Source organism: Vipera berus (assembly GCF_964194415.1).
Source record: "Vipera berus genome assembly, chromosome: 8".
NCBI classification, from domain to species: domain Eukaryota; kingdom Metazoa; phylum Chordata; class Lepidosauria; order Squamata; family Viperidae; genus Vipera; species Vipera berus.
In genome coordinates this window covers 13,743,148-13,756,772 of record NC_138211.1, presented here as the reverse complement: position 1 = coordinate 13,756,772, position 13,625 = coordinate 13,743,148, and the positions used below count along the sequence as shown (strand labels likewise).

General features: G+C 42.7%; 1 protein-coding gene across 1 annotated transcript; it reads right to left on the bottom strand.

Annotated features, from left to right (window-relative positions):
- Positions 1 to 502: 502 nt before the first annotated feature.
- Positions 503 to 11,308, bottom strand: LOC308671535 (uncharacterized protein). The gene is made up of 2 exons (XM_081333781.1): positions 11,111 to 11,308; positions 503 to 4,129 (listed from the first exon to the last, which is right to left on the bottom strand). Exon 2 carries the CDS (start codon positions 4,117 to 4,119, stop codon positions 2,092 to 2,094), a length of 2,028 nt encoding a protein of 675 aa, XP_081189907.1. The 5' UTR covers positions 4,120 to 4,129; positions 11,111 to 11,308; the 3' UTR covers positions 503 to 2,091.
- Positions 11,309 to 13,625: the final 2,317 nt, after the last annotated feature.

The window sequence follows — 13,625 nt, the reverse complement described above, 5'->3', positions numbered from 1 at the left end:
GACTTCCCAGGTGTTCTTGTGTATCTCCTTCCATCACACAAAGAAGGAAAATTAAACAGAAACACAAACACTGTGTTGTATCCCAACTAGCCTTCAGGATTTCTTTCTTCTTTAACAAAACAAGATGCTAAAGCTAGCTTGAAATTTATGTTTCTCACCTTTTTCAGATGAATTAAGGAAAGATCCAAATAACAGAAGTGTTGTGCTTCCTCATTAGTCTTACTAGCTTAACCACACCTACTGATAGAAGTTAAGCAAGAATGTCCCAGCAGTGTTTTATCAACACATTGCTTATCGAGAGTTGATAAAAAAAATTCTTTGTATCATATTTAAAGAAGACAGTTTTTCATGATGGGAACCATCTTCAGAATTTAAGCCAAGCTAATTATACAGCTTTCCTTTTCTCAAAGACTCCTTTTGAGAATCATAGAGCCGGAAGGAAAATGGAATAAATCCAAGCACATCCTTTGTTTCAAGGGAAGAAGCACACATAGTCCTGGTGTAAGCTTAAGAACCCAAATTTATTTATTTGCGTATTTCTGCATTTGTTGGATTGATGCCCCATTGTAATTAACTCAATTTTGGCATAATTTCAATCCAAGCCAAGTCTCTTTCCACTTCTGATTTGTGACAACTCTCACAGCATGGCAAAAAAACAACAACAATACACAATACTAAAGATAGAATTAGAGTTTAACTCCAAAGGTGCTTTTTTTTTCAAAAGGCAACTAAACATCCTTGGTTGTTGTTTTTTCTTTGAAAACATTTTGCTTCTCATCCAAGGAGCTTCTTGTATGAGAACTGAAAAAAAAGCTTCTTGGATGAGAAGTGAAATGTTTTCAAAGAAGAAAACCAAGACAGTCCAGTTGCCTTCTGGGGGGAGAAGCACCTTGTGGACAACCACGACCTGGATAATTGAGAATCTCCATAGACAATTAGATTTTAAACCCACCCAAACATTCAATAACCTTTAAGAGGTCAAGGAAAACAAAGAATGGAAAACAACATGGCGCCATGTGGCTTCCAAACAGTATTCTCAGCCTACGAATTACTAATGAGTAGACAAAACTTCCCAGTCATATTTAAGGGTAGGGATAACAGTTTAAACAAAGAGGGCACAAAAACAGTTTATCAAGCAGGGGGCCCTGGAGCCCCAGGACCAATCACAAGTGACTTCAAGTCTTCTTTCTGCAACCCTTAACCCCCCCCCTCCCCCTCCACAATTGCTGAAAAGTGATGATTCAGCTTTCCACCACAGTGAGACAGGAACCTGTGGGAAATGCTCTAATAAAAGTATATCATAATTTTTTTTAAAAAAAAGTCAAAAAAGCGTTCAGCTCAACATTTGCAGCCTATCCAGATGGCATGGTTTTTCAGCAGCAAGTTTGCAGGTGTCAGACCCGACATTGTAAATTATGTTTGCCCACCAAATGTTGCCTGCCTCTCTTTTGAGGTGAGTGACAGCTTTCATCACTCAGCAAAGATGGTTGATTAATCAGATACGTGTTGGAATTATCAGCTCCCATTAGAGGAGAGCTATTTTGGAAATATTAAAAAAAAGCCCACATCCAAACCTATTCAGTTGCTTGATCCCAATTGTTCAGAAAGTCAATTTGGTTCCGAGGTTGGACGAGTTGTGTCTGAATAGAATCTTCAGTTCAAATCTTGATGTATTCATTTTAAATAACCGCAGAAGTTTCCTTCCTTCCTTCCTTCCTTCTGTCCATCCATCCATCTCAAAAGCAACTTCTACTATCATTTGAACTGCTAAAATATTTCCTGAAAAAATTGAGCAGATCCCATTGAGGGATCTAGGCAACAGGAATGGGGGGAAATATCCATTGTCTCCAGCTTAAATTAGACTTGACAAATACAAAAAAAGGAATCACTGTTGATTGATTGATGGCAATTGGAATTCATTCATATATATCACATGTACTGCATCTCTTTACCCCATTGTACTGAACTGATGCAGTCTCCAGAAAAGCATAAAGCCACAACTAAATTCTTGCTGGAGTGAGAGAGAGAGAGATCTTCCAGACCTCTGATAAGTGAATAGCAAGCTTGGTAGAGACTTAGGAAGCGTAGCCCTTAGAAGATCAGGAAAGGAGTGATTAAGGTAAGGACTGAAATAACAAAAGGATGAACTAGGGGCAAAACATTTTCAAAGGAGAAATGCAAATCAGACACAGCATTGTTACCGAGATTGTGTCCATTGGCTCCTCTGGGAGCTGCTCCCTGTTCATGCTTGAACTCACGTTTGAACTCCAGTGTAGTTTCTGATTTATGATTATAGTAGCTGCCTCCCACTGTGAGCCAAGCGAAGCGGGGATACATCTCCATGCATTTTTCATTCGCCAGCTGTGTGACCACTCTGGCTTCCAATTCATCCTCGGTTTGGTTTCCACTGGGCTTCACGTACTCTCCTACCGTGACGTTTACACACTCACTCAAGAAAGCCTCCCTTGAAACTGGCTGGCTAGAGTTTGGGTGGTAAACATGGGTGGCAAAACGGTGGCGGTTTTCATTCCACCATCGTTCCTCCTCACTGTCATTAAAGTTAAAATACATCTTGGCGATGGGGCTGCCTAAGATGTAGCTCTCAGGATCTTCCACCGGAGCATCCACAACAGGTTCCCCCACTACATATTTCACTTCATCACCCTTTGGCTTCGGGTCTGCTGGGTTGCCACCGTGAGGTCTGGAGCTGCCTCCTCCTCCTGGAGAGCTGGAAAAAGTACGATACTGCTCGATGCACATTTCCCTGACCACATGTGTCACCACCGTGGCTTCCAGCTCGTCCTCTGTTTTATTCCCAGTGGGCTCAACATATTCTTTCACTGTGATGTTCACGCAGTCTCTCACAAAGATATCTTGTGGAACAGGCTCAGTGTACTGGGGATAGTAAACGCGATCCGAATAACGATTGCGATTTTCGTGCCACCATCGCTCCTCATTCATGTTGTTAAAGGGGAAATGCAGATTAGACATGGCACGTCCCATCATGTAGCCTCCAAGAGCTCCGACTGCTGCACCTCCAATTGCCGCTCCAGCTATATGCTTCATGTTAGTCTTGGGCTTCTTGGGCTTCCACATCTTGGAATCATGTCCCCACTGAGGATATTGGGGGTTATATGGTTGGTGTGGGAAATGCCCAGGATTTTGAGGGTTGACCGGATATGGGCGAGGGTGTCCTGGATTTTGAGGGTTGACTGGATATGGGGGATGGTGTCCTGGATTTTGAGGGTTGACTGGATATGGGGGAGGATGTGCTGGGTTTTGGGGGTTGACCGGATATGGGGGAGGATGTGCCGGGTTTTGGGGGTTGACCGGATATGGGGGAGGATGTGCCGGGTTTTGGGGGTTGACCGGATATGGGGGAGGGTGTGCCGGGTTTTGGGGGTTGACCGGATATGGGGGAGGATGTGCCGGGTTTTGGGGGTTGACCGGATATGGGGGAGGGTGTGCTGGGTTTTGGGGGTTGACCGGATATGGGGGAGGGTGTGCCGGGTTTTGGGGGTTGACAGGATATGGGGGAGGGTGTGCCGGGTTTTGGGGGTTGACCGGATATGGTGGAGGGTGTGCCGGGTTTTGGGGGTTGACCGGATATGGGTAGGCAGGGTTGTATGGAGGAGGATTCCCTGGATTAACAGGGCTATTTGGGGGGTGGGCAGGGTTGTATGGAGGAGGATTCCCTGGATTAACAGGGCTATTTGGGGGGTGGGCAGGGTTGTATGGAGGAGGATTCCCTGGATTAACAGGGCTATTTGGGGGGTGAGCAGGATTTTGAGGGTTGACAGGATAAGGTGGAGGGTGTCTTGGATTTTGTGGGTTGGCGGGATTATGGGGTGGATGTGCAGGATTATATGGAGGAGGGTTTGCGTGGCTTGGAGGATGCCGTGCAGGATTATCAGGCTTCTTCTCAGAGTGGACAGGTGGGTGGCGTGCCGGTTTTCTGGTTTTCTCTGCAGGCTTGACAGGTCTGCTAGGCCGGCTTTGCTTTCGACTGCTGCTGCTGCTTGGCCTACTGCTTCCTTTTTTAGAAATGGAGACAATCTCTTCTGTCTGAAGCAAAATGAAGAGAATCACGATTGAGCAGGTCAACAGGAACTTCCCCATGACGACAATTCTGCAAAATAAAATGGGGAAGACATCTAGTCTGAGAGAAATGCAAGTATGACACCAATGATACAAATTTGTCAAGGAGAGGGGTGTTTCCCCCAAAATTATCCAAGGCAGAGAGCTTCTAGAAGTTGTGGGGTGCCTCTCCACAATAAGGGCAAAGAGTCAAAAGAGATTGTGAAGCCTCTTGTCCTCCTTAACTGACTTGCTTTGTCAAGGAAATTACCAGAAACCCAGGAAAATTACATACTTCTAGAATCACATGAAATTAGGTAGTTACATAACTGGGGAAAAATAATACAAGTTCATATAAGGCTGATTCTTGAGTGCAAGGTACTACTCTATAGAATACCGTACAAAACACTGTAGAAGAGAAGGGATGAATTTGAGGCACAGAACACTTTTATGATACAATCCTTACATGTACTTCAGTGTAACACATGCATTTGCCCACAGCCCAGGAATCAATGGAAGTTTAAGGGTTCAAACAGCAAGATTAAAGAAACCCAGCCGGCTTAGAAGAAGGAAGGCAAGGACAAACCACTTCTGAAAATCTTGCAAGGAAAATAGAAGGACTTATTCCGTGCTTTTCTTTTTGTAAAAGAAAAAGGTGCTGGAACTCACACATGTCATACAACCCGCCTTGCCTACCCTACAAGGTTCCATCCAAAAAAGGTGCCGGAACTCAGTTCTGAGCATTCTATGTGAAAAAAAGCCCTGGACTTATTCCAGGCTGTCACCAGATGTCAGCACTGACTAAAGGTAAAGGTAAAGGTTCCCCCGCACATGTGTGCTAGTCGTTTCCGACTCTAGGGGCCGGTGCTCATCTCCGTTTCAAAGCCAAAGAGCGCTTGTCTGAGGATGTCTCCATGGTCATGTGGCCGGCATGACTAGACACCAAAGGCGCACGGAATGCTGTTACCTTCCCACCGTAGTGGTCCCTATTTTTCTACTTGTGTTTTTACGTGCTTTCGAACTGCTAGGTTGGCAGAAGCTGGGATGAGTAACAGGCGCTCACTCTGCTACGCAGCACTCGGGATTCGACCCGCCAAACTGCCGACCTTCTGATCAACAAGCTCAGTGTCCTAACTCACTGAGCCACCACATCCCTGTCAGCACTGACTAGAAGGCACCAAAAAACAAAACAAAACAAAACCTTGCAGACGCCAGATCTATTTCTAGCTCTTGATCCCTCTTCTACTCCGTGTAAAAACTATGCCTTGCTGAGGCAATGACAAATTGTGTGCATTTCTGGATTCAAGATTTTCTTTGGAGAGTTTACTTATATTTATTTAATTAGATTTGATCTTGATTTTCATTAAGAAATGCTTCCAGAATGGCTTGCATTCAAAATAATGATGATGATAAATTTAGAATTTAGAATTTGAGAAACTTTTAGGGGAGAAGGAAAAAGCAATTCCTGGAGCTGGCTTTTCAACAGATTTGGTAAAAATAGGCCTGCTTCATATCCTGTTTTTTTCTTTTCCCCCTACAATGGACTAATGATTTTTTAAAAATGCAAAAGGAAGCCTTTTTATTTTTATGTGCTTGGGCAGCAGTAAGAGAAGTCAGAAATAGGAATTGTCCCTTTCACAAAGACTTCCCATTATCTTTCCTAATTACTTAAGATTCTGGGATCATTTCCAAATGCCCAAACTTCACTCCACGATATCCAGAGAGAACTGACTTTGAGTCTTTCTTGCCAAAAAGGGTCCAATTTGCATCCTGTCTCTATCTTTGTTTGTTAGACCCAAATGAAAGCCTTCTTTCTTGATCTCGGGTTGTCACTTGAACATCTCAAAAGGAAGAACAACAGAGCAGAAATAAGATAAATTGATGCAAAACAAATCTGCAAATTTAGTACACAGCATTTGATCATAATGGAGAAGGTTGTACTTTGACAATAAAGGTTCATTCAGCTGAGGAATTCTGGGAGCTGAAGTCCTCAAGTCATAAAAGGGCCAATCCTATTTGTCATATGCCTAGTAAGTATACTGTAGAGCAACTAAGCACTATAGAAAACTGTTCTCCTCAAATTATTTTGCATGCTTCAGTGCAGATGCTGCCACTGAAATTATTTTTTTTGTTTATTTTATTTTTTTGTTTATTTTTCATATTTCTTTACAACGCATATCCTTCAGAGAGTGGCTACTGGGCAGTGTACAATATAATCAATAAAATTAACATTAAAATCAGAATAAGGTTAAAAAGTGTAAAAATATAAAAATAATATTATAAAATTTCAAAAGGTGAAAAATTCCAAGATGGGGGTTTAGCAGTTGTTAAAACAGATGAGGGGGGGTTTCCTTATGGGGCCAACCAGCCCCATAATTGTGTGAGCCTCTGTGTCCCCCGCACAAGGCTAGGCAGTCAAGTTTGGACCAAGTTTTCATGTTAAGTCTTTAGGCTTAGGCAGTTCCTTCAGATACAGGAAGACTTCAGTCAAAGGGACCATAGCTTACAAAACTGGATCCCTGCCTTTCTTCTAAGCTCTAATCAAGTCTCTTTCTCAACTTCTTTCATCAGTCAGTAGGCTCAATAAACTTTGATATTGTTAACGATTTTCTCTATTTTTAAATTCTGCTTCTAGTGTTTTCCTACAATGGAGGAGGAGGAGGAGGAGGAGGAGGAGGAGGAGGAGGAGGAGGAGGAGGAGGAGGAGGAGGAGGAGGAGGAGGAGGAGGACTTCTATCTTAACACTTATCAATTTGAGAAGCAACAACAAACGTACTCAGTGATCCTGCTAAATCTGAACTCCGGTAAACTCGGAGCTTTGGCTCCTGTACAACATTTATATTCAGCCACAACTGCATGTTCTCTGTTAACCTGACTCTTGTATGTTGCTCTGAGCTCTGGAAGGAATCAGGAGGATGGTGAAACAGGCTGCTTTGTGTCAACTTAAGCAGAAGACCCCTTCTGTATTCTAATACAACGCCATAATGCATAGCACACATGTGCGTGGATGCTCATTAAACTGTCTTTGTTTACTTAATACAGCTACTTATACAGCTTTCTTTTTACTGTGCATCTTTTAATTCTGAATTCACTGGTTTAAAGACTTGCTTCTTGTGTATATTTTTATGTAAGTAAGTTTATATTATTCCATTGTAAGCTTCTCTTTGAATTCCTGGAAGGCATAACAGTATAGGAGGAAAGGAAAGGAAAGGAAAGGAAAGGAAAGGAAAGGAAAGGAAAGGAAAGGAAAGGAAAGGAAAGGAAAGGAAAGGAAAGGAAAGGAAAGGAAAGGAAAGGAGGAAAGGAAAGGAAAGGAAAGGAAAGAAGGAAAGGAAAGGAAAGGAAAGGAAAGGAAAGGAAAGGAAAGGAAAGGAAAGGAAAGGAAAGGAAAGGAAAGGAAAGGAAAGGAAAGGAAAGGAAAGAAGGAAAGGAAAGGAGAGGAGAGGAGAGGAGAGGAGAGGAGAGGAAAGGAAAGGAAAGGAAAGGAAAGGAAAGGAAAGGAAAGGAAAGGAAAGGAAAGGAAAGGAAAGGAAAGGAAAGGAAAGGAAAGGAAAGGAAAGGAAAGGAAAGGAAAGGAAAGGAAAGGAGAGAGGGGAGAGGGAAGAGGGAAGAGGGAAAAGGGAAAAGGGAAAAGGGTGGAGAAAAGTATTCAAACAGCTAAATGAATTTAAATATTCCAGAAAAGAACATCTCATTCACAGATCAAAATGATCAATCAAGAGCAGCAGCTTAGGGAAAATTATTGTTTTCCTTAACCTTTAATGTGTTATGTAAACAGTTTTAGGATATTTTTTTGTTTCTTTGTTTTCTTTTAAGCCTCTCATCTCAGCGTTTCATTCCCATAACTGCTTCACTAGAAAAATAAACTGATGGAAGAAGGGAGGTTACCCTTTATACCGCACAACTTGATCGATAAATGAATTGTCTTTCTTCTTTTAAAGTGTAAAGTCACATTCTTTCGCTGTGACACACTTATTTTGCAACTTTGGGGCAGGATGTCTTTACCAATAAAACACGTAGGCAAGTGTGTCGCAAGCATTAAAAAAAATCAAGAACATTCTAACGATATGGCACAACATGCAAAGTGAAAGAAAATTAATCCAGAAAGTCAGATCTGCTCAAAAAAAAAAACCTTTAGCTCCTTAGCTATAAATTTTTATTAATGTAACTGTAACATGAACCTCTGGCCATCATATTCTGAAAAGTTTACCGTTTCTTCTGTTTTCCTAAACCCAATCCCTGAAATAGTATCTTTGAACATTGAGTAACTGAATTGGTAAATGAAAAGTGTTACCCTACATGAATATTTTATAACTATTTTACATATTCAGGAAGGACAGTTTAGGAAAACTTTCAAACAATCTGATATTATAAATTTCTAGGATCTATGAATTGTTGCCTATGGATTCTATGAAGCAAGGGAGGGGGAGAATATTAGAGTATTTATTTATTTTAAAATATATTTCCCACTCCTCTAATAAATACGGACTCCAATGACAATTAAAGCAGGTTTTTTTCCCCATAACCACTCAGAGCCTACACTGATATGCAAAGCCATATGATGAATGATTGGGGGAACAAGATATGTCTAGTATAACAAGAGAAGGATTAGGGAAGATATCATAGCAGACTTCCAATACTTGAGAGACTATCACAGGGAAGAATGGGTCAACCTATTCTCCAAAGCACCTGAGGACAGGTGGAAGACGGGTGGAAGATTATTAAAGAGCGATCCAACCTAGATTTAAGGATGAATTTCTTGATAGTGAGAACAATTAATCAGTGGAACAGCTTGCCTCTAGAGCAGGGGTGTCAAACTCAATTTCATGGAGGGCCGCATCAGCATTGCGGTTGCCCTCAGGGGGCCGGGTGGGTGTGGCCAGGGTGGGCGTGGCCTACTGGGTGGGCGTGGCTAGAGTGCATATGGCCTACTGGGTGGGCGTGGCCAGCTCTACATCGTTTGCATCAAGGGTGCCTATGAGGGCCTGGGCAGGAGTGGGACAGATCTGAGGGTCTCTGGCAGAAGGAGGGTCTCTGGGCCAGGGCCAAGGCTGTGGGGGCTGTTCCCTCACTGTTTCCAGGATGGCTTTGCGGGCTGCATGAAACCACTTCGCGGGCCGGATCTGGCCCCCGGGCCTTGTGTTTGACATGTCTGCTCTAGAGGCAGCCACCATCACTGGAGGTTTTTGAGAAGAGACTGAACAGCAATTTGTCTGGAATGGTGCAGGATCTCCTGCCACAAGCAGCAGTTGGACTAGAAGACCTCCAAGGGCCTTCCAACCATATTATTCTATGGTCTATAGTTCTTTGTGATCAAATCCAAATTTTGGGGAAAACTAAGGGCGTTCTCTTCCCCTCATCCTTTTTTAGCATCCAGAAACCTCTTTACATTTTCGGCAGCATAAATGGAATAAAAACACATCATGAGCTTCTTTACCGGCTAGGAGTTCTAAATTTGATTTCCTAAAAATTATTTCCCAGCACACAGCAAGGAGGACAAAAAAAGGCTACATGCTGTCTCATCTTTTCATGAGTGCCAGACCATGTTTAAATTCATTATTTCTACCAAAATATTTCACCACAAGAGACTGAACCCATTAAGTGATTGGGGCTGGGAAGGTGAACCCCACCATCCAAAGTCATTTGGCTCTCATCATATCATGTTGCTTTCTGGTATTGCTTTTAACCTCCCCTAGGTGCTACAGATCAGCATTGTATTAGTGCATCAGTTGGTTTTTCATATTGTCGGTTAAATTTGTGGCTTTAGGTTCCTACCAAGCCATTCTTAAAATGACAACAATTCACTTGAAAGAGAGGAGGATCTACCAAGGATTTGTAAAAATAATGCTATGTAGCATAATCATCCATGGGTGTGGCTAGTACAGGGTAGGGAACATACCTCAAAATGGGCTGGACTTTCCCACCTTGTATCATGCACAGTTGTCAGAAACAGAATTATTTAGTAATGCAGAACAACAGCGAATAACGCAAGAAGGTGCTACCAACTTGCTCCAAGTTTCATCACCTCAGAATTAACGGGCAGAACAACTAGGTAGAAAATAAGAAAATCTGCAGTGGATTTCCTCCAAACTAGAGATCTATTGATAAATGCAGGCATCGGTTTCATGCCTAATAGAGTTGCTGATCGTAGCAGCTCTGTGCCAAATCATGCAAACGAATTGCCACCTTTTGTTTCATTTTGGAATGATATAGGGTTGGACTAGAAGACCTCTAAGGTTCCTTTCCCACCCTGTTATTCTATGTTCCATCAACCCAGTCAAAACATTGTCTCCCCCTTGAAACTGCTTATATATAAATGGGGAGGAGGTGCTCCCTCTTTTCCTAACATTTAGAAGCATCTTGGCAGGCAGCTTTGTAACACACACACACACACACACACACACACACACACACACACACCGATCTTAAGAACATGTCTGCATCCCACCCAGAACTACTTTTGAAGTTGTGATTCTTTTCCGCCTCCATTTCCTTTTCATTTAAGAGGAGTTATTTTTTTTTTCTATCGAAAAGACACTACAGGCAACTATACTGAGCCAGCAGGAACATTCTGCTTTCACTCTATCAAAACAGGCTCTGCTTCTCTGTGCTGGGGAATTCCAAAATATAGCCAACTGCTAGTCAAGAAAATAGGCCAGATTAAAGACACCCACCCTCAATTAAGGGCAATCAGAACAGAAGTGCCTGTTCTGATTGCCCTCAATTGCACAGCACCCTCAGCAGAAGTTTCAGACGCTTCCACCGCTTCTCGCTTCTCCTGGCTTGTCCTCTTGAGTGGGGGAGAAAAAAACATTGCCTCCAGAATTCATCTGGATCCCGTGAAATCATCTTTGCTCCACCAGGCAGTTTATCACTTTAAGAGTTGCATAACATGAATGGAAACGTACTCCTTCCCAGCAAACAAGATTTCTATTCAGGCAGAGGCATTTTTTTTTTACCTACATAGGAAAACCGTGGCTTCTCTAACACGGTTGCTGTGTACGCATTTCAGGAATCAATGAAAGAAACTTACCTTTGTGTTGACAAATTGAAGAGAGGCTGTCCGGAGACTCTCTCTTCTCAAAGACGCTGCTCGTGTTCTTTTTCAGCTCTGCAAATCTCCAGATGCTGTGGCTAACGGTAGGTGGAGCATGTTCAGTGCCTATTATGGCCTGTTGTTTATAGCAGAGTCTACGCCATTTGAAAAACAGCCTCTGAACCAACCCTGTTTTCTAGCGGATGGATTAAGAAATGACACATTCTCTGTTCCCAGACAGGGCAGGAAACGTTTTAACAGTCCTGGGCACGTAGCCAAGACTTGCAGCCTTGCTTCTGAGTTCGACACACAAAGTGGAAAGGAAAGCGAGAGGTTTTCATTCACCACGAGAAGGAAGTGACCATTTTTCAACAAAGGCCATTTGGCCTTTTACTGTATTTCTAGGATCTGACTCTTAAGCTTCAGGAAAATCTAGGAGGAGGGTTTGTAAAAGGAGCTGGTAACCAACACAATCTGTTCAGAAACAGCAGCTAAGATCCATCCACTCTGCAAGAGTCAGAGAAGAAATTAAAGTAAGCTCACTCACTTGCTACCACCTCCATTAGCCTCATCCAATCATGTTATTGCAGGTGGTCCTCCACTTACAAAAGTTCATTTAGCGACCGTTCGAACTTACAACGGTACTGGGAAAAAGTGATTTGCCTTCATTGAAAGTGATTTATTGCCATTTTTCACACTTGCGACCACTACAGCATCCCCACAATTACGTGATCAAAATTCGGACGCTTGGCAGCCGGCATGTACTTGCGACGGTCGCTGTGTCCCAGGGTCACGTGATCAGCTTTTGCGACCTTCTGACGAGCAAAGTCAATGGGGAAGCCAGATTCACTTAACAACCATGTGGCTTACTTAGCAACTGCAGTGATTCGCTTAACAACTGTGGCAAGAAAGGTTGCAAAAGGGGGCAAAACTCACTTGACCAACGTCTAACTTGTGGCCCTAAGTCAAGAACTACCTGTATTATTTTATTTTATTTTATTTCCACTTTTGTCTCATATAAGCAGTGCTGTGTTGCATTGGACCTCAGGCTCATTTTATCCAACAATCTGTTCTCATAGGAGTCTCACCACCAACTGCACAAGCCCAACTAGTCTCTCTGCAGATGGTCTTCAGAGACAGCCATACTAACATCAAGGCTAATGGTCATTCATCTCCACAACTTCTAACTGATTTTGTGGAGGGTAAAGTAGCATGTCCACTTTATGCACCCCATGTATTATTTTGTAATTCTCAACCTGTCCTCTTCCAATTCTCTTTTGGGATTAAAAACCCCAGAAGGCCATTGTCAGGGTTCCAGCAGATGAAACTCTTCAAAGAACTTTGAGGCATTGTTTACCTTCAAGAATCTTTATTCGAGAAGCATAATGTCAGCACCTACATAATCGAAGCCAAAATCTGGATTCCCCTCCCCTGAGCACATAGTATCAAAGCACAATTCCCTCCTCTAATTTACAGTCATAAATCACATTCTCCAATTAGTTTGAAGTGCAGGCTTTCACTTCAGTTCTCCAAAACAATTTTTATCATCTCTTCCTTCGATAACCTTGGTTCCCACACTAGTTACAGTATTGTTATGTCTAGCTAAACTCCCATGCACATTCCTTCTCCTCCCCTACCCCAGTATCATCTAATTCTAACTAATTCTAAGAGTAAAACGTAAGAGGGAAAATGGTTTGCATCTCCATATGTTGTCGCATATGTTGACACGGTGGCTCAGTGGGTTAAGATGCTGAGCTTGTCGATCAGAAGGTCGGCAGTTTGGCGGGTCGAATCCTGAGTGCCGCGTAGCAGAGTGAGTGCCTGTTACTCGTCCCAGCTTCTGCCAACCTAGCAGTTCAAAAGCACGTAAAAATGCAAGTAGAAAAATAGGGACCAGTACGGTGGGAAGGTAACAGCGTTCCGTGCACCTCTGGCGTCCAGTCATGCCGGCTACATGACCACGGAGACATCCTCAGACAAGCACTGGCTCTTCGGCTTTGAAACGGAGATGAGCACCGGCCCCTAGAGTCGGAAACGACTAGCACGCATGTGCGGGGGAACCTTTACCTTTATGTTGTCAAAACAAAAAACATCCAAAGTTAGCAGCGTTGACAGCCATCTTTCCTCATAGTGAAATTCTCCAGACCCTTCACCATCTTGGTTGCATTTTGTTTTATTTTATCTGGTATATTTTTAAACTTTGTGCTTCTCTACATGGAACACTGCTCATTGACTGTAATAAAGGACAGGTGACTGACAGAGCTGAAGATAAATAACCTTATGCAAAACCAGACCAACAGCTGATTCTGGAAGAATGACATTCATTTTTCTTTTTTCCACTGAAGAGACTCTTCACTCTCAAAGTCTGTTTACAAGCTGCTATTTTCCTCTATATGGGAGCATTTTCAAGTGATGTTTTCGGTACAATGAAGTCTTATGTTTTAAGACACATGAAAAAACCTGGACTGTGATTCACAGTCAAAAGGGTATAGGAGAATGGACTTTAAAAGTT